This window comes from Merops nubicus, unplaced genomic scaffold, assembly GCF_000691845.1.
Source record: "Merops nubicus isolate BGI_N331 unplaced genomic scaffold, ASM69184v1 scaffold15122, whole genome shotgun sequence".
NCBI classification, from domain to species: domain Eukaryota; kingdom Metazoa; phylum Chordata; class Aves; order Coraciiformes; family Meropidae; genus Merops; species Merops nubicus.
This window is the reverse complement of record NW_008594383.1, coordinates 31,185-50,505: the sequence shown is the minus strand read 5'-3', so window position 1 is coordinate 50,505 and position 19,321 is coordinate 31,185. Positions and strand designations below refer to the sequence as shown.

At 38.1% G+C, this 19,321-nt stretch overlaps 1 protein-coding gene across 1 annotated transcript in view; it reads left to right on the top strand.

Moving 5' to 3' along the window:
• LOC103768611 (RNA binding protein fox-1 homolog 1) overlaps positions 1–19,321 on the top strand; it is a gene marked incomplete at its 3' end in the record, with an annotated part of 56,447 nt that overhangs the window by 10,092 nt on the left and 27,034 nt on the right. The window contains exon 2 of the mRNA XM_008935763.1: positions 645–650. Coding sequence (XP_008934011.1) covers positions 645–650 — 6 coding nt within the window. The remainder of the gene's footprint in view (positions 1–644; positions 651–19,321) is intronic.

Genomic DNA, 19,321 nt, shown 5'->3' with positions numbered 1-19,321 from the left:
TTTTACCTTCGCTGTCTTAGGTTTTGTTCCCTGTTGAGCCAGTTTATATCTTAGAGTTGCATCTTCTAGGTAGACACTGTTTTAAATATGTGTATTTGATAATTAGTGTTTTAAGATATGCTTTTACAGTAGAGTGGCTCTACCAAAACATTATATGCAGTTTTCCCACAGCAAAAGCAAAACTACTGTTTCTCTTTGTGTAAGAGCTGCTTAGTTGCTCTATACAAAATTAAGGTTCTTGCATGTTCATATATGAACAGTTGTTAACTTCAAAAAGGACAGTGTCAGCTAATTAAAGTATAAATTGATCTTACTGGAGGGTTTTTTAGATGTAAGTAGTTGCCATATGTTTTGTTCTTTTTAAATTATTATTTTTTTAAAAAATAACTGTATAAATGCAAAACCTGCCTCTCCTTTTGCTTGCTTCTTTGTGTCTGTTTTAGTTGTTTTGTCTTCCCTTTCATCTTTACAACCCTTCATTCCTGTTTTACAATCCTCCTCTGGGTTTCCTGTTATGTTGTTTTTCAGTATTCCTGTTTCTTCCCAGTTGCTGCTTATTCCAGGTTTATCTAGTTGCTAGCTTTCATTTTTCCCTCCCAGTAGGAGTTACAAAGCCACCTTTGATTTTGATGTGGCATGGAGAGGTTCCTGTACGCTTCTGAAGGGAATATATAGCTGACATAGACAAATTCTCTGGTATTTCTGTGTCTAGATTGCTGCATCTTGCTGGTTCTAGATGCTTTTTCAGATGGTATGCCATGGAGCTGTGTTGTAGTGTCAGCATATCATAGAATTATGGGATGGTTTAGGTTGGAAGAGACCTTAAAGATCATCTAGTTCCATTTTTGATTTAGAAAAGCCTTTCAATGGCTTCCTAAGACTGACCCCTTGGGTCATCTACTGCTCTTACTTAAAGGGACTTTCTCCATTTGCTGTTCCAGCAGGAACCTCTTTGAATCTCACCCAATGAAACTGTTGCCACTGCCACTGATCTTCCCTTCCCTTCTGGGAACTGCCTCTGACCTACAGTCAGTCTTCACCTAGTTTACACATTCTGAGATGCCCATTTAAAACTCAGGTCCAAAGGGAGGAGGTCTAAGCCCTGTTGAGGGTCCTCTGTAGCCACAGCAGTCAGTTCTGTAAAAATGCTTGTGGGAAGGAGTGGGTTAAGGAAGGCCCATGTGGCAGCTTCTCATCAGCTTGTGCCAAGAAGTCCAATAACAGCTCCAGGTGCTGTAGACAACGTGGAACTTTCTAACTATAGAGAAGAGGACTTCAAAGATTATTTGCCACTGAGGACGTCTCAATTTTTATCTATTGATTGACTGGAGATTCTGTAGTGACACTGGCACTACCTCTCAGCTTCCTTATACCTTGAAAAGTAAGAATGGAATGTTGGTTTTGATCTGCTCTTTTGCTTTGGGTTATAATTAAAATACTTTTCTTTTATTCTCTGCTTTGTAAAACAAAAAGAGAAAAAGAGAAAAAGCAGCCGAATGAGTTGTGACTCCATCAAGAGAGGAGAGGGAAGTGTGATTACTATCAAGTGCTTTCTGTGCATGTGTTGGTTTTTTTTTTTTTCTGTTATAAAAAGCACATCAAAAGATGTCAACTATTTAATAAGGATTCACTTAAGTTCCAGCTGTTCCAGAATAGTGTCTGAATATTTAAATATTTGATCTGAAAGGAGTATGTGTACCAACCCTGCAACATACTGCTGGCATGATCACCCAGCTAGCCAGAAAGGGCTGAGCCTGGCTGTGCTAGGCAGTGTTTGCAGGCGAAGCTGCTGAGGGGGCAATTTTAGTTACTAAAAAACCTTCTCGGTTATAAGCAGGTCATGGGTGAGATAAGAGATGTCCACAAGACCAAATGGAAACTATGTAAATTTACAATTTCCAAGTTATAACAGTGCTGGGACACCTAACTCTGCTTTTCATAATGATGCACTGTATTTGGTAATATGTTCTTATTACAAAAAATGTTATTTTATTGCTGCCCTGAGATTTGTTGTTAAAAATATAGTATGTCAATTTACTTAAAATATTTGAAAGTATTAATCTTAACATGAAACAATAGTAAAAAAGAAATTGTGTTTTTGCTTATATTGAGGGGAAAAAAAGAATACTTTAGGCCAGAGAAATTTGGTTTTAGCTTGTGTATTTACTTGCAAATGTAGCATTTCTATTGCATATTTGTTCCAAGTCCTTATTCTTTTGGTTTTAGGGGTATGGAAGTCTCTGGGTTGTACTGAAAAATGTGGTTTCTCATGGATACATTTCTTCCCTTTCATTCCATATATTCCTTATCCTTTTCAAGTACAGTGTCATCAAATTTAATGGAACAGATGCTGAGTTTCACCTCTAAATATTTGTATTTCCTTGTTCTCATACAAAACCTTTTTCTTTTTTTTCTTTATAGAAAAACTGTCTGGGATAGATAGGTGGCAAACTGTCCTAACCTGGAGCAGGGGAACTAGTGGAGCTTTGTGTTTTATATGTAAATATTACCTTTGTCTCCTTTTAGTATTGAAAGTGTTCTCGTTTTGACAGTGTGTTTGGGGAAAAAAAAAATTAGATGATGTTAAGAAGTAATGGATGTAAAAGAGAAATAAAAGTCAGATAAAAAGCTAGATTCTAAGCAACTTGGAAAACTTTTCTTTTATAGTTATCCCTTAAAGTGATGAGCTTAAAATCCATGACAATTAGAGGGGGTTTTAGAAAGCTTGCTTCCCTTTCTGGGTTTTTAAAATTTATTTCTGATTTACAAAATCAAAAAGTTAAAAGAGGCATGAACACGTTTGTAAGTTAAAGATTGAGTCTTTTCTAAATCCTGAACGTTGTTTGACACTCATGAGCAGTTGATACTATACCCCAGTAAATTTGCAGCATGATTCACAGTGTTTAGTGGCAAAATACAGCTTTAGCCTTGGAGTTAAGTCTTGCACAAACTGAAAGGTTTGTGTATTGGTGTTCATAATAATCAAATAGAGCTGCCTGCAAAGTTCTTAGATTTGGGAATAGATACCTGCATAGTGGGATCCCGAGTTTATACAGAGCTGCTGGATAGTTGTGTTGGAATACATTTGCATTATGAGATTTTGTCTTCAACACGAGCTGCTGGGTGACACTTTGAGTGGCGCGTATCAATTGTGAGACCTCTAGCTTGTGCTGGAACATCAGTGCCTGCTGGTATACACAAAGATATTCAATACTGGCCACTGTTAGGACTATATAAATTTTGTTTGGAACGTAATCTTCAGCATATGCTTGTAGTGATAAAGCTTTGGAACTCTGCAGGCTCCAGTCATTGTAAAATTGCTGAAGGTAAGATAGAGGCTGGCAGTCTATGTGTGTGTGAAAGGGCTCACACAGGCAGCTAAAGCACTTTCACACCAGCATAAGATGTTGCTATTGGCTTCTTCCTGTCTCCAGCAAGCATTTCCAATTCTAGGATTTTCCTTCTCTCATTTTTGAGCTAGGCTCCCTGTTTTCCCCACTGAGTTGAAAGTGTAGCAGATTCATTCCTTTTATCTGTCTGTTCTCTCTCGAAAGAAACTTGCAGCCATTTTCAGTGTTGCTTCTCTTTTTGCCCATCAACTTTCCAAAGATTATAATGTGGTTTGGGGACAAACACGTTCAGTCAGAGGTACTAGTGTCTGAATCCCTGTTTCTGTTCTGCACTTTCTAATGGAAGGAGACAAGATTTTTCTTTTTTTTTTTTTATCGTTACAGCAAGAGATACTTCTGTTTTCAACATGGGTATGGGTTGGTTTTTTTGTGTGTTTAATTTCTTTTTGTTGTTGTTTTATTTTTTTTTTCCAAATGCATATTTTCAGGACAGTAAATTTACTGTATCCGAGGCTCCCATGTGTCTCCCCTAGCCCAGTGCATCTAATTTTCTGCCTGGAACTTTTATCCAGATGCAATTTGAGAAGTTGGAATGTTTGTCTAGGGTTTTTCAAAGTTAAGAATCCAAGTGCCTATAAATTATTCCATGCCTATAAATGCAACATGTATTCACTGCATGCTAAATGATACAGATGATGGTAATAATCCTAACCATGCATGAGTAGCAAGTCTTTTCTAAAGTAAAAACAAGTCATTTTGTAGGTCACATTTCAGACATGTGGTGGCCCTACTAATCACTTATCACCCATTATATAAAATTGTATTCTACTATCAGCAGCTATTTAATATCCCTTTAGACAAATTTTTTGGGTAGCAAACTGAATCTAGTCTCAGTATGTCCAGATTCCTTAACCTAAACACTCATATTGGACCAAATTTGAATAGCTTCCTAATTATTGATTTGACCTATTTTAGATACTGATCATTTAGACCTCATAATTTTAGAACCAGCTAGCTAGCATAGCTTAGGAGCCTGGTGGTTTTTATTTTGATTGAACTTAATGGATCCTGTGCTTTTAAGCCTTTTGCCTTCAGTGGGAAGGGAGGAAAACTCATATTCTTGAGTATTCAAGTTTTGCATTTTCATCTATATGTCTATCTGTTTTCTTCCATGAAGAATGGGGCTTTGTCCTTATTACAAGTAAGAGGACACTTTTTGACTCAGCATAGAGTGACTTATATTACTTAAGATATTCACATGGAGGGTGCTGCATGTATAGCATACTCATTCCACAGGTATCAGAGTAATCATTCCAGTTTAGACTAGACCTGAATCTGTTTTACAGTTTAGGATGTAATGGGCATTACAGGCATACTCCATTCTCTTCTGGAAAGCTGTGTGCCCTCAGGTGAATGTTCATGCTGCTGGGACTCAAAAGAGGGGAGGGGGTGTGTTTGTCAAAGTTTGTTGCCCCCTGCAAAGAAACCTGTGCATTTACTACAAGGAATTGTTCCTGATCATACTTCTGAGGTGAAGAAAGGGGAATTACCTAGGAAATTACAGCTGAAAGTGCTAATCCTTTAGGGATGTTTTCTAACACCTTGCCCTACTGATCAAATGCCCTATTTGCTCAGCAGTTTTCAGTAAGAGTAGATCTTTCATGCCAAGTGTTATTTACATTATTATAAAATGTTATTTTACATTATTTATGGGCTCTTTGGTAAATAGAGTTGTGTCCAGGTGATACATTTATTGCTCTCACATTTGCTAAAATACTGTTGAGCCTTGACCTTTTTCTGATAAGATTTGTTAAAATAATATCCTAGTGCATACACTAGGTCAATTTTATTACTAACAGAAAGAGCTTTGAGCACTATGAGGTCTTGAAGAGGGTTTTGTTTTCTTTGTTTGCTTGAGTATTATCTCTGTAGTAGTGAATTCATTGTCCACTCTCCTGTACAATAAAGGCTGCATGGGAGAGGCACAAAATATCTGAGGCTGATGCTAGTGCTGCAGGAGTAGAACATGGGGGTTCAGTGTTGCACTGTACAAGCTTGTTGGTGCTGATGAATTACCTTGTCACAGAGATGTAACCAATGCCATCGAATCTTACTGTGTTTTTTTGTTCTGATAGAGATGTCACAGTGACTGAGAGAGTGTGTGGCATGCTGTGTTGCTGCCTGAGGACCAGGGCGCGTTGGCTGCTTTGGAGCAGCTGAGGGACTAAGTGGTTTGTATTACTAGCAGCTTGTCAGGGCACAGGGCAATCTATTGGTGCATTATAGGGCTGCTCAAGTCTGATTTTGAATGCCAGGTGACCCTTCTTTGTTTTCTCTAAAATTTCTGACATTGTTCCAGGTAATAGTTTCTTAAATGAGGGAAGTTGAAGTGCATTTCCTACCACTCTCACAGGGTAGCACAGAACAGTTTGAGATGGAGAGCTTACAAGCTGGTGATCTCAAATGATAATGATACTTCATATTCAAGAGTTCTTTAGATTTGGGAATGGACTATAAGACAGAGATATTTCTCAGTGTGATGCTACGGCTTTCATCCAGTGTGAGTTTCTTCAACTTTCTTGTTGAGTTTAGAGGATGATCCCCTCCAAGCATCTCAGGAACAGATTGATTTCATCCTTGTGACCATTCTGTGAGATTTTGCAGAATTACAATTATTGTAGTTCTGTTTTTTTTTTTCACTTTTGCAGAGCAGGAACTAGGGTACAAGTAGTTTAAATAACCTGCTAGAGGCAAATCTGTGGCAAAACAGATTGCAGAAGCAGGCTGTCCTGAGCCCAAGTGTCTAGGCTGAGAGACAGTCTTTTTCCCATAACAACAGAATGCTCTTGCTGAATTTAATTTTGAACTGATGTGTGCTTTTGGAGCATTGAGCGTTGCATAGATCACAGTCTCATCTTGATTTGTGTGAATGCTTTGTTTCAAGTGTATGAATAAGAAAAAAGAAGTTATAAGAAATTCTGTTACTTAGGAAATGTATGTCTTGTAGAAAAAAAACGTTAAAACTCTGCAGCTTGGTTTAACTTTCAGTCATACCACACAGAGTGTGTGAAGTTAACAACTCTTCATCCACCTGCACCCCTCCCTTGGGGAATGTGATGAGGTGCTACCACACACAATGACAAGATGCATCTGCACCTTTGCTTTGGTGCATTTTCTGGCTCTCTTCCACAGAAAAAAGGGACTGAGGGGGCAAAGATGGGGCATGAAATGATACGGGGAACATGACTGCTGCAAAGGTCAGGTGACAAGGGGCTAAAACTCCCTGTAGGATGCTAAATATGAAGGTGTTCTGCTGTGTTGTTTAGCTTTCCAAATACAGGGACCTGTGGCTGTCAGAAGAGAGGGGGACTGAAAACTGGCCTTTGACTTACTGGGTTGTTGAGTTTAAAACCTACACTGAAAGTCTCGAGAAAGCTGCAAGGAGGGTGGCAGAAGGTCACAATGTGGACAAGGAACATGAGCGGGAGGGGGTCTGCTGGGAGCATCTTGCTGGAAGAAGGCACTATAGACAGCAAAGTACTTCAGCAGCTCCTTAATCTGTTCCATCTGTGGCAAAGTTATTTTTGGTCTAGGTAGTTTTTTATTTTCTGTAATAGATGCAGCAGGCAAGGCCAATAGTTATCTATATCTCCATATGATTACCAGCAAGCAGAAGTCCCTCGGAGGTTGGTTAAGGCTGAATTCTTGTTCTTTCAACCATTCTCCCTGCATAAGTGTGCAGAAGATGCCAACAGAGCAGCAGACACACTTTCCCCCTTCCCTGTGGTGCTTTTCCCCAATGGTTTTCCTTTTCTTTCTTTTTTTTTTTTTTCCCCCCCCTTTCTTTTCTTTTCCTCTCCTTTCTTTTTGGCATCACTCAGGTGCCTGTGCATGGCAAGATGAACCTTCACCCTGCCCCACGCCTACCAGAGAGCAGAGGGATGGTGGGTTTGGAGAGGTCTGGGGGACATGCTCAGCTTAGGGGTGGTGCTTGTCAGCCAGACATTTTAGAAGCATGTTTGTAAGCTTGCAGTTTTGCCCTGCTCATGATGGGTTTCAGTTTCTCACATTTCACACTCATTTGTCAGGAAAAATATTTGCAGGGAATGTTGTACTTGTGCAATGTTTGTACAATCCAGTAGTCTATGGCAGGTTTTTTTTTCTCAAATGTGGCTATGCATGGGGACACAACATACAGCCCCAATTATGAGGTTTTGGGGATTTTTTTATTGTTCTTGTTAGATCCAGAGCATGATATGTAGTTGAGAACCTGTGACTTCAGTAACTGCAATAATTCTTGTACCAGGAGAAGTACTGTGTATTGTTTTGCTATGATACACTGTTGAATATTGCAGAATGCATAACAAATATATTTGCTGTTTCTAAAAAATTCATATTTGATTTTAGAATAAAATTTGCATGAGAAGTTTTTCTTCATGTTGGCATAAGACCATGTTTGAGGCACTTGGTAATTTGTTGTCTAGTCATTTTCATGGATAGTGGAAAAATAGTTTTATTTTGAATTAATGTTTTTGTTAAAAATATGGACTGTATACCAAAGTGATTTTACATTCAGGCAAAAAAGAAATTATAAATGTTCCTAAACAGTGATAGCTAAAATAGTGCTGTATATGAGCTTTCAGTTTGATAAATACTTACTTATGAGGTCATAAATACTTGAGGTACAAAAGGTTAATGTAGTGTGAAAGGCTGTAAAACACAGCGAGCAACCTGCTAGATCATAATGATGCATTAGTACCTTTCAGTATGAATGCTAGTGGTTATAAAATCTTCGGGTTGAATTTATTCTGTAATACAGGGATGTAAAGCCAGAGTATCTTCACTGTGTAGCTGTACTTATCTTTTAATATTTATTCCTCTTCGTTAAAAAAATAAGGCTCTCATCTCCTCACAAGTGCCTACCGAGTGAAACTGGTAGAAACCTCTTTTGGCCTAATAAACTTTCTGAAGAGCATATTTCAGGTGTTGTCTGTGTACTCAAAGTACTAAAATAAAGCAATACTCAGTGATTTTTTACTTTGTGTGTATTAATAAGTTTCCATGAGATACAGTTAAGTAATAATGCATAAAGGAAACAAAAGTGAGATAAAGTCTATAAAGCAGTAATGCAATTTACCTTTTAGGAGACAGAAGTGCAGTGGTAAATTCACAAAGTGAACATTTACTGAATGGTAAAATTGACTTTATCATAATAAACTATAGTATTTCTCAGTCTTAGAAGTCCTCTGTAGTTTATAATTGTCTCCAATATGCTGATGCAGCTAATATTTCTCATTTAATATCTACCTCTGTGAAGTGTTAATTTTCATGCTTTGGTGATCATTGCTTTTTACTGAGGCAAATTACTTCCTCTTACTCCTATATCAGAGCTTATGACAGATTAGGATAATTTTACTGTAATTAATCTTTGAGTCAGTTCCACTCTTTTCAATGAAGTGCCATGTCTTGGCTAAGCTCAATTGAAGTAGTTAATAAAATCTGGAATCAAATATGAAAACTTTTATTTGCAGACTGTTGATACTTGCTTTCAGCCTTCTCTGCTCTCTAGGTACAAAAGAAGTATTTTGCTTTCAATTTATTCTCTCAATGAAATACACCTCCATCTGGAGGATATTAGATAGTTCTAGGGGATTAAACAAGAAAAATGTCTACAGGAACGTTTTGGATAAAGATATTATTATTTTTAGATGTTGAAAACCAAGACACCCTGTTCTTGTTAAGAAATGATTTCACAGTTGATAGTGTTTGGGTTGTGCAAATATATCTTTATTAAAATTCTATAGGATATTATTTTTAGTTTAAAGCCGTATTTAAATTTTCAAACAACACTGCGAGCAGTTTCTGCTCTGACAGAATTAGCAGAGAATACCTGTGAGGGAGCAGAAAGTGAAATATGCATCCTGAAACCCTCCGTGACGTCTCCGAGAGTAATGCATTTCTTTACAAATTTTGAGATGGTTTATTTTATTTTGAGGCAATTGGTCAAGCTAGAAATCTGAAAAACAAAACCCTGGTAGGCCAGTGTATCAAGTCATGGATATACGACTCATATGGTAGAATGCTGCTTTGTATTATAAAATACAGGGGTTTGATGATAACACACAAAAAAATATACATGTTAGCAACTCATACTTGTGTATTAGGTTACGAGGCTTTCTGTATCAGACTTCTAGGCAGAAACAGTTTATTTTGTTTGTGAAGGATTTTTTTGATGTTTGGGGTTTTTTTTTGTTTTGGTTTTGTTTGTTTGTTTTTGGTTTTGCTATAGGATTCTGAGAGTCTTCATCACATTAAAGCAGCCGCAGTGGTTCAGTCATTCTGGCTGACTGGCTGCATATTTCTGTAGTGTCTCTTTCTTCCTCCTTTTTTTTTTTTTTTTTTTTTTTTTTTTTTGAATTAAATATCCTCCTCATGCTACAGTAATCGTGGATATTCTTAACAGAATTGCATGAAGGAACTTAATTAACCTTTTTGTCTTCCTTTTTATTTAAAGGAAATTTGAAAAAAAATCGATGGCGTGGTTTCTAATTTAATGCATGCACCCCATAATGTCTATTAGAGGCTCTTCACATGAGTAAGTCAGGTGAGACAGAACTGCTCATCTTTAGCTCACAATTCATTTTCTTTCAGCTGAAATGTTCACCTGACATTCTAACTGTGGAAGAGTAAGAGTCCTGAGTATATGTGTTAATAAATATATATCCTTCATAAATTTATATAATCTCATCACTGCAGTCATTAAAACATATTGCATGGTTATGCAAGTAACTGAAGGAATTTCAAAATTGTACCATTTGTGAGTCTCATTTTTTGACCAGCTTTTATTTCTTTCATCTTGTAAAAAATTATTAAAAATGCTTGTGATACTTTTTCTCTAGCTATTGAGTAATCAAAAGTGCACAGTCTTTGGAGCAGATTAATTCTTTACCGAGATGGAAATGAGCAGATAGTAAAGGTTATAATTTACAATTTTAGTTGTAAATCCGTTTCCAGAAGTCTGATAAAGAAAATTGTGACAGCATTTCCTTTAGAAGTGGAGGAAGGGGAATGTGTTACAAAAGTAAATGACACTAAGTATGAATGCAGTTCGTGCCATGTTTCTGTAAGCTCTTCTTTTATCTTTCTCTGGATGAAGTCAGTTTAAGTATTCTCAGCTTTTATTATATTTCTAAACGACTTTCACTCCCAGTAGCTGTTAATTATTGCCATAACTTCCTCTTGTATTAGTGTCTAAGTTCTACTTACAAAAAGAAGATTCTTATCTCATACTGAATAAAGTCTATTGTCGTAGTTTAAGAAAACCCTTTGTGATTTCCTCATGTTCCTGAAGTATGCTGTATACAGTGTAGGCTTAGTCATCAAATTGAATAACCAAACCCTTTTTTCTTTAAAAAGTGGTAAATACAGCAAGAGTATAAAGTACAATGAGAATTCCTTACCTAGGAAAGAACAAAAAAGAACCATGAAATGGTTTCTTTTAAGCATCTGTTAGACTACCAAATGTTTTCTATAACAGCATCAAAGCTAAAAGTAGGGGATGTCCCTAAGTCACCAAAGAAACTAAAAATCTGTTTGGCTGAGATTTTATACAACTTAGGGAGACAAGCAGGTCTAGAAGCAGATTTCAAAAAAAAAAACCCTGAAAAATATTTTCTTTTTTCCCCCTTTTTCCAGGTTCAATTGAGTAATGCACATAGATGGTTGACTTGTAAGGAGTGGTGGGACTTCATTTTGTAGTAGAAGCTTGAAATACAGTGGGGGAGAAAAGGAAAAATATTTCTTTAAGTTTCATGAAAGGCTGGCTTTGGGATATCAGAAACTGGCATTACTCCCACAGAGGATGGTGGCTGATAAGCTGCGTGGTGGTTATCTGGCCATAGTATTCTTTTGTCAGTTTTCGTTGTGTTCCTTTCCCTTTCGGTTGGCAGGAAATAATAAAGGAGACTTTAGTCATAGATCAAGGAGTCTGGTGAGCAGTAGGGCTCACAGGTACTAATATGGGAAACATTGTGTATAGAGGGCTTCAATTGTTTTACACGGGGTCAGGGTAAAGGGTGGAAAAGACATTGCAATGCAGAAAAGAATAAAACTTGTAAGGACCAAAAGATGATGCACTAACCACGACTGCACAAAAAAGACGTTTCATTTACATAGTTATATTGTTATATGGAATACTACATGTGTGAAGAGAATGTGCAAGAGAGGAGTATGGGAATCTTAGCTATACGTGTGAGATTTAAAGGGAAAATAATGGAACTATGTAAACCAGAGTACAATGAGGAATGTAAATATGCTGGAGTGCCTTCCTGTAGGATATTAATCCTTCCCCTCTTGAAGAGGTTGTTGTTTGTTTGGGTTCTGGCCATCAGATGCTAGATGTTGTAGACAGTGATGGGAAAAAGAGGACGTTACATCGTCATTTGCTAGCAGTGTATTTACATAATGTTCAACCTGCTACCATTTCATGCAGAGGTATGAAGGTTTCTGTGTCTAAGACTTTGTTTCTCTTTTGCACAAAATCATGGAAAACATGTTTCTCAGTGCATGGGGGATATTTTGTATACCTCGGAAAGTATCAGGGCAGGCTTAGTACACCCCTAAGATTCCTGCAAGATCACTGTGAAGATTTAACAAGCTATGTACATTTTGAACACTTTTTGGTATTGTGAGGATTTTCATGAAGCACTCAACGTGACAGCAGAAGAGGAAAAAGAGACATTGCGATTTTTATTTGTGTTTTTAAATAGTATTTAAAATGCAATACATGCAAGATCCTGTAACAGGTAGGTGAGGAGCGTTGCAGAAGCTGTGTCTCCCAAGGCAGTTAAGCACATCTATGAAGTAGCAGACATTTGGCATAATAGTGTAGGAAGGAATGAAAAGCCATGTCTTTGCAAACGCCTAAATACATGTAGCATAAATCCAGGTAGGAATTACTTGAATTCCTACCTGTACTTAGCAAAGGGATATACAGAATATTTTAAGAGGTAATCCTGGCATAGTTCAGAAGGCAATATTCCCACCTGGGGGGATGGAGAGAACTTTTCTTTTGAGTGGAGAGCTTTGTTGCTTGATTTCCTTTCTAGAGGTTTTCCTACATCTTTTAAAGTAATTGTTGTCAGATACTGGATCAGGATAAACGTTTGCATGATTACATTTGTGAAGCCCGGTATTTGAAACAATACTTTTTTAGAAAAAGCTGTGTGTACAGAGAATGCAAGACTAGTCCAGATAATTGCAATGAGCATCTCAGAACTGTTGTTGACACTCTTTAGTATTTTTTGTTATGGGAGTTATTCCATATAAATAACAATGAAGATGATTTTTTTTTTCTCACTTGTTTAGGCTAAAATTCTCTTTGTAAACTAACTCCAAATAATATGATTCTTGCATTACATTATTAAAGCATCAATTACATTAATAGCAAGTATTTTGTTCTGTTAGTAATTAGGTTTTTTCAGAGGTGATGTGACCTAGAAGACTGCATTTTGTATTCTTTTTCTTCATGTGTACCAGAAACAGATTTGGGAACCAAGTCAGGTACATTTGAGCTGCAATTGCAATACTGTGAGGCTGGACATGAAATTCAGGTGCAAATGAAGAATAATCAAAAGAGAGTGGATTTACATCATTGAATTGGAGGACATAAATTTGGTCTGCAGAAACTTTATTGTTGCTGACAGCATTCAAAATAAAAGAATCCACTTCATTGCAGTACTGCTAAATTAAAAACAAAAACATATTGAGTAAAACAAGTAACTATGAGTCAAAAAAAGGAGAACCAGTTTATTATATAAGATACATTTATGTACATAACTTGCAGAGCACATGAGCACTAATTTCTGTCAAGCAGGAAATTTTCACCCGTCGAAGTGAAGATTTTTACGACTCACTTTTTAGATCTTCTTTTGCATGTTGTTTTCTTAATGACATTCTGGCATCAACATTTATGAATTAATCCATCCTTACTGGCCCTTCTCAGCCTCCTCTGGGCTTCCTAGAACACCCCCACCTGTGGCTCAGGAGCTCCTCTGTAGTTCAGCCCAGGGGCCCCAGCCTCTGCCTCAGCAGCAGAGTGGGAGCACTGGTCTGGATCCCAGCCCCAGCCCTGCCCTGCTTGCCGTGGAGCCTGCTGGGCTCTGACCTGCTGGGTGATGCCCTGCTCTGACCTTGGTCCTGCCCCGTCCCTGTGTACCTGCTGGCCTGTCCCTGGGCTGCGTGATGCCTGGTGGTCACCGCTGGACCTGACCCTGATTTGCTGACAAATGAAGCAGGATCAGCTAGAGTAGGTTGCTCAAACTGTCCATTTGGGTGGTGAATAACTCCAGGGATGGAGCTTCACAAGCTCGCTGGGAGATTTGTTTTAACACTAGATGACTGTTAGAAGAATTCATTTTTTTTTCCCCAGCATCTGAACAGAATGCCCTGTACTTTGGCTTTGGCTCATTGCCTTTCATCCTGTCACTAAGCACCATGACAAGAGTCTATCTCCTTCCTCTTTACTCCTCTCATCAGGTACTCCTGCACAGTGCTAAGACTCCCCTGAGTCTTCTCTTCTCCAGGCTGAGCAGTCCCAGCTCTCTCATTCTCTTCTTGTTTTCAGAGACTCTGTTTCATCACAAGTTGCTGACTCATAATCCAAGGGAAGAGGCCTGTTGGCAAGTCCATTCTGAGAAACAGGGGAAGGCAGGAAAGAGCTTTAACCTCTCTGTGACAACTCTCCTCATTCAGGGGTTGCTGTTAGAGAATATTTTCTTTGCCCTTTTTCCTGAGAACTTTTCCAGGAAAGGATTACCTGATTTCACAGGGATCTGAGTTCTGTTGCCATGTCTTCAATAGGTGTTTCCTTGAGTATCATTAGTCGAAGTTGTTGCTTAATTCTGCAGTAAAAGCTACACTGGTGAAGCTCTGTAACAAGCAGCATTCATATGAAGAAGCAGAATTTGCTGCAAGATTTGCTCACAGCTAGATTTTAATTGGTGATTTAAACCCTTTATAAATTCATTGAACCATCCAGTACTCTTTTTTTTTTTTTTTTAAGTGGGAGAGGGGAAGGAAGAGGGCATGTTTTCTAAAACTTTAAATTGTCTTCCATGTTACTGAAGGAACAGCGTTAGATAAGCTTGAAGAGAAGGATGAAAAATTCTGCTTCTGGTTTATGTAAAGCATAATGTTCTGTGGTGTGGACTTCTCTGGCTTTGGTTGGGCTGGTGGAAAACTTTGTGCGTGTTCCATTGACAGTGATGGTGCATCTAGTGCCCTGAAGGACAAATAGTGTCAGGGAACAACAGTCTCAGACATGCTTTGCCATTCAAAACGTTGTATGTCTTCTGAAATGCTGCTTGCATTTACTTTCAACATGCTAAGATATGGATTACAAACAAAACCGATAAGAAAAATAAATCCAGCTATTTTTTTTTTTCGTGAAATGGTGGTAAACTACGTTTGAAAATTTACTGTCCTTTGTAGGACCTGAACTGCTGTTTCTTAAGTTGATGTATACTTCAGCATAGAAAGAGCCATGTCATGTAGAAAGTGTCTTTTTCTGACATGGAGAACCCTCAAATTCTTCTGTATTTCACTGGATTCAAGAATTGACTCTTTGGGCTAAAACATGCAAGTGAGCAAATGGAAAATCACAGCAGGAGTTCAGGAATAGGTGAGGGGGCAAACAATGAAAAACCTTTTATCATGCTGTCACGTTTTCTTTCTTTTCATGAACTTGCACTGTAGCAATCAACCATTTTCTCTCTGCATGAACCTCTGCTCTCACAAGTTCACTCAGCAGTTGGTTGTGTCAACACAACTCTTACAAAAAAGGACTTTACATGCATGACATAAGTCTAGTTCACGGGGAGAATTCCAGAAACTAGAGTACATTGATTCCAGCTGAGGGTAAACATTGCTTTCTAAACAGCTCTCCATAGCCAAACCTGCAAATGTTATGTCTAAAGACACTTCTTCCCTTTCTTTTAAAGAAAGTCATGTCCTTTGAAGCTGTGCAGCATAGGATTTCATTAATGATTGTTCATTTATATAAATATTATTAAATGTCACAGCATTGTAAAAGGTAGTCACAAACTTCAAGTTATTTTGTACAGATAGAGCTGTTGCCAGAATGAGTTTAATAAACTTTACTGTGGCTTTGCAGCCTTCTATAATATTGATTTATGAAGGATAATACTTGCAAGAATTTTTAAGCTAATTTAAACATGGAAGAAAAGAATCTTATTCTGTTTTACAAAAGTGATTCTTGTGCATGAATGAATGACCCCTGGTAGAAGTACAGTCACCTTCCTGTGTATTGAATGATGTTGTTTTGTGAATAATTTTTCTTGGCCTCAAGTTGCACCATAGGAGGCTTGGGTTGGATACTAGGGAAAACACCAAAAGGGTTGTCAGGCATTGGAACAGGCTGCTCAGGGAGGTGGTGGAGTCCCCATCCCTGGAGGTATTTAAAAGATGTGTAGATGAGGTGCTTAGGGACATGGTTTTATGGTGGACTTGGTAAGATTTGATTAATGGTTGGACCCACTGATTTGAAAGGTCTTTTCTGACCAAAACGATTCCATGATTCTAATTTCTTCCTATATTAAGGTAATAACTGAGTTGGATGCGAAAGCTTATTTAGGGAAAATGAGTGGATTTCAAATAACAAAGCTACTGCCACAAACTTTGCATCAGTCAGAAAGTCTTGGTTTCAAGAATGTTGTGTCCTGATTTATTGCTGGTATGTGATTGCCTTTCAAAGTGTAACAAGGTGTTTTAGGACTGTCATAACTGTTAGGTATATTTACCTGCAAGATTTGCAATACATTTCTCTATTTCCTTATCTATTTTATCCCTCTTCACTTAAACTTTGTTACTTACTGACATTCAGTTTTAGAAAGAAGATCTTTATTTTCGGATGTTTAGAATTTATCATCCATTCCTCAGTAATACTTTCAGAGGAAGCATGTCAACTCCTGTTTTATACAATTTATCTGTGTAATTCCAGAATACCAGAAGTCCTCCTTTTGTGGTCAGGGTAAGTGGCAGTTTCCAAACTGGCTTAAGGTGACCAGCTTAAGTTGGCCTGGGGCTGTGGAATAGCCATATCCTCAGGCTTTCTTTTACCCAGCATCACCTATATATTTATGTCCCTTTCTTCAGTTGTGAATTGGCTCAGCTCACAAACTCTTTTTATTGTAGGGAAGTTTCTTGTTGGATTACTGGGTCTGAGGCAACGCTCATCTCTGGAAGCACTGGAGCACAAGGTGGGGTGGAAGGAACCTGGGTCCTGAGGTGGCACGAAAGGCAGGACGTTGTGCCAGGTGTGTCATTGAGGCTTTAGCTGATGGTGAAACCACACCCTTAGCATGGTGTTTCTGCTTTAGATACTGGAGAGGAAACAAGCCGCATCATGAAAGGAATAACAGATTAACTTAGGATGTAAGTTTGTTGAGTAATTTGTGGGCAAAAATGACACGAGCAAGTAATTTTTCAGTGCTGAGGATGCTGACAGCTTTTTGGGTTTGTAAAACTTTGACTTTATCAAACATGTGCAATGTGAATCCCATTCAAATGATTAAAAAAATAAACTTTAATCAACTCTGATCAAGTTTTCTATGTTTATTTTCATGGTATCTTTTGACATGTTTTCACTTCTTGTCTGTCTGGATTTTACATAACTTTCAAGCACCGAGAAGAAGTTACTTTTAAATACTTAATTCCTGCTATTGAAGTACTTTGAAAGAGCAACAAATATTACATCAGAAATAATAGTGTTCAAACTAATAGATTAAAGAGGAATAACAGAATTAATTTAATATTTCTTTGTGTTTATCACTACTTAAGATATTTGATTAAATTAATATTTTTGTCCTTTGACCAGTAAAATGTTTCTTATTGTCTACTTCATTATTTTTTTTAAGGAAAAACCAAAGATTTTTAAACTATCATGTGAAAATATCACAATAATTGAATTTTTGTAGATGTAGAATGAACTTCTAAGAACATGTAGAGAGTGTATGCATTTTCTTCTTGGCTAATGGAGCCACGATGCAGCTCATTAGAGAAGCGTTTTGTTAACTGTTGCTGTGATATTCATTAATTAGATCAGTAGTGGTCAGAAATAGATACTGAATCAATGCAAACAGTAAATAATGCACTGAGGCAGCCTACTATAATTCCTTCTTCCATTTCAAGTTATTGATATGCTGATGTCAGTTGCCAAATTCAGTTAAAGACATCCAACTGCTTAGTTACTCAAAACTGTTAAAACCTATTATGAATGTTTTTTAAAGACCATATCTGCTCTTTATAGCAGCAAACTTTGCCTAAATTTTGAGACAACACCCTCAGAAGCTGAAACCTTTATAGTTCCTCGCTATTCCACTCCCAACATGATTGATACTCTATTTCTTCTTATCCTGCTATTTCAGAATAAAAATGATGAGCCAGCAATGGCTACGTAAAGCATTATGTAAGGGCTATATTCCATATTGTTAAGGAAGATAGATTGGCAAAATAATTAATGCAGCCAAGTAATTAATAACTCTTTGGTTGCCCTCCAGTACCAGAAGCTTAAGAAACCTATCTTATTGCTCCTATCTGTCCTCAGAATTAATGTTCTGTTATTTCGGCTGCTAGCTTTCTGTGCATAAGCTATCCCAGTAATAGCAGCATTGTCTTGTGGGTTGTATCAGCTTCCAGCACACATCCATCTAGGAGGGAAAGACATACCAGTACTGCTTTAAAGTCTTCAACCTGGAAAAACCCAGCATGCTGGTGCCCCAAAGCATGTTCAATAACAGGAATCCCAGAAACTGCCAAAGCAAAGCACAAAATTATTCATGTTCTTTTCCATTTGTCTGTGAATTGGATTGAGGGATTCTACTGAGGTGTGCTTGTGTGTTGCGTAGCTAAAACAAACGTCTCAGTCAGAGCCAACCCTCTGGCCTCATCTTCCTGGGAGTAAATTGTGTTTGTCTGACTGACCAAGGACCTCTAAATGCCATTCTACATAAAGTAATCGCTTTCTTGTGAAGAACAATGTTATGAATAAATCTATTCTGCCCATACAAAACAATCAGGCTTGCTGGTCTGTCCAGCTTCATCACTTGGGTCACCAAAACACCGTGCAGCTTGCAAGCTAAGTGTTTGTGTCTCACATTTCTTTTCAACCTTGAAAGATATATTTGATTAATAGGAATAATAGGCACAACTGAACATCTATCTTACTTTTACCAGTAGTGAAATGGGAGTGCTTTAGAGACAGGGCAAGATGGCCTCGCAGGTTGAGGACTTGGCTGCTCAGAATGTTTCTTTTCAGAGCTGTCATAGGATACAGGGACAAAGTAATTGCTTTGGTTTCTTTTTACTTGGTCCTTTGAACAGTAAAATGTTTTCGTAAGGGATATGAAAACAGGTACATTATACCTTTTGTAATCTGGGAATTCGAGTGAAGTTAATGGGAATAGTGAAATTATATTGTCAAGTGGGTATAGAATCATAGAAACCTTTAGGTTGGAAGGGACCTCCAAGATCATCAAGTCCAACCATTGAGCCATTAGGGCTCTAAAGTCCTCTGCCAAAACAGATCAGAATCTGTCAGGGTTGGAAGGGACCACAAGGATCACCCAGTTCCAACCCCTCTGCCATGAGCAGGGACACCTCCCACTAGATCAGGCTGCCCAGAGCCTCCTCCAGCCTGGCCTTAAAGACCCCCAGGGATGGGGCCTCAAACCCCTCCCTGGGCAACCCATTCCAGGGTCTCACCACTCTCATGGGGAAGAACTTCTTCCGCCCGTCCAGCCTGAATCTGCCCACTGCCAGCTCTGCCCCATTCCCTCTAGTTCTGTTGTTACTCGATATCCTAAAAAGTCCCTCCGCAGCTGTCTTGTAGGCCCCCCTAAGATACTGGAAGGCCACAATAAGCTCACCTCAGAGCCTTCTCTTCTCCAGACTGA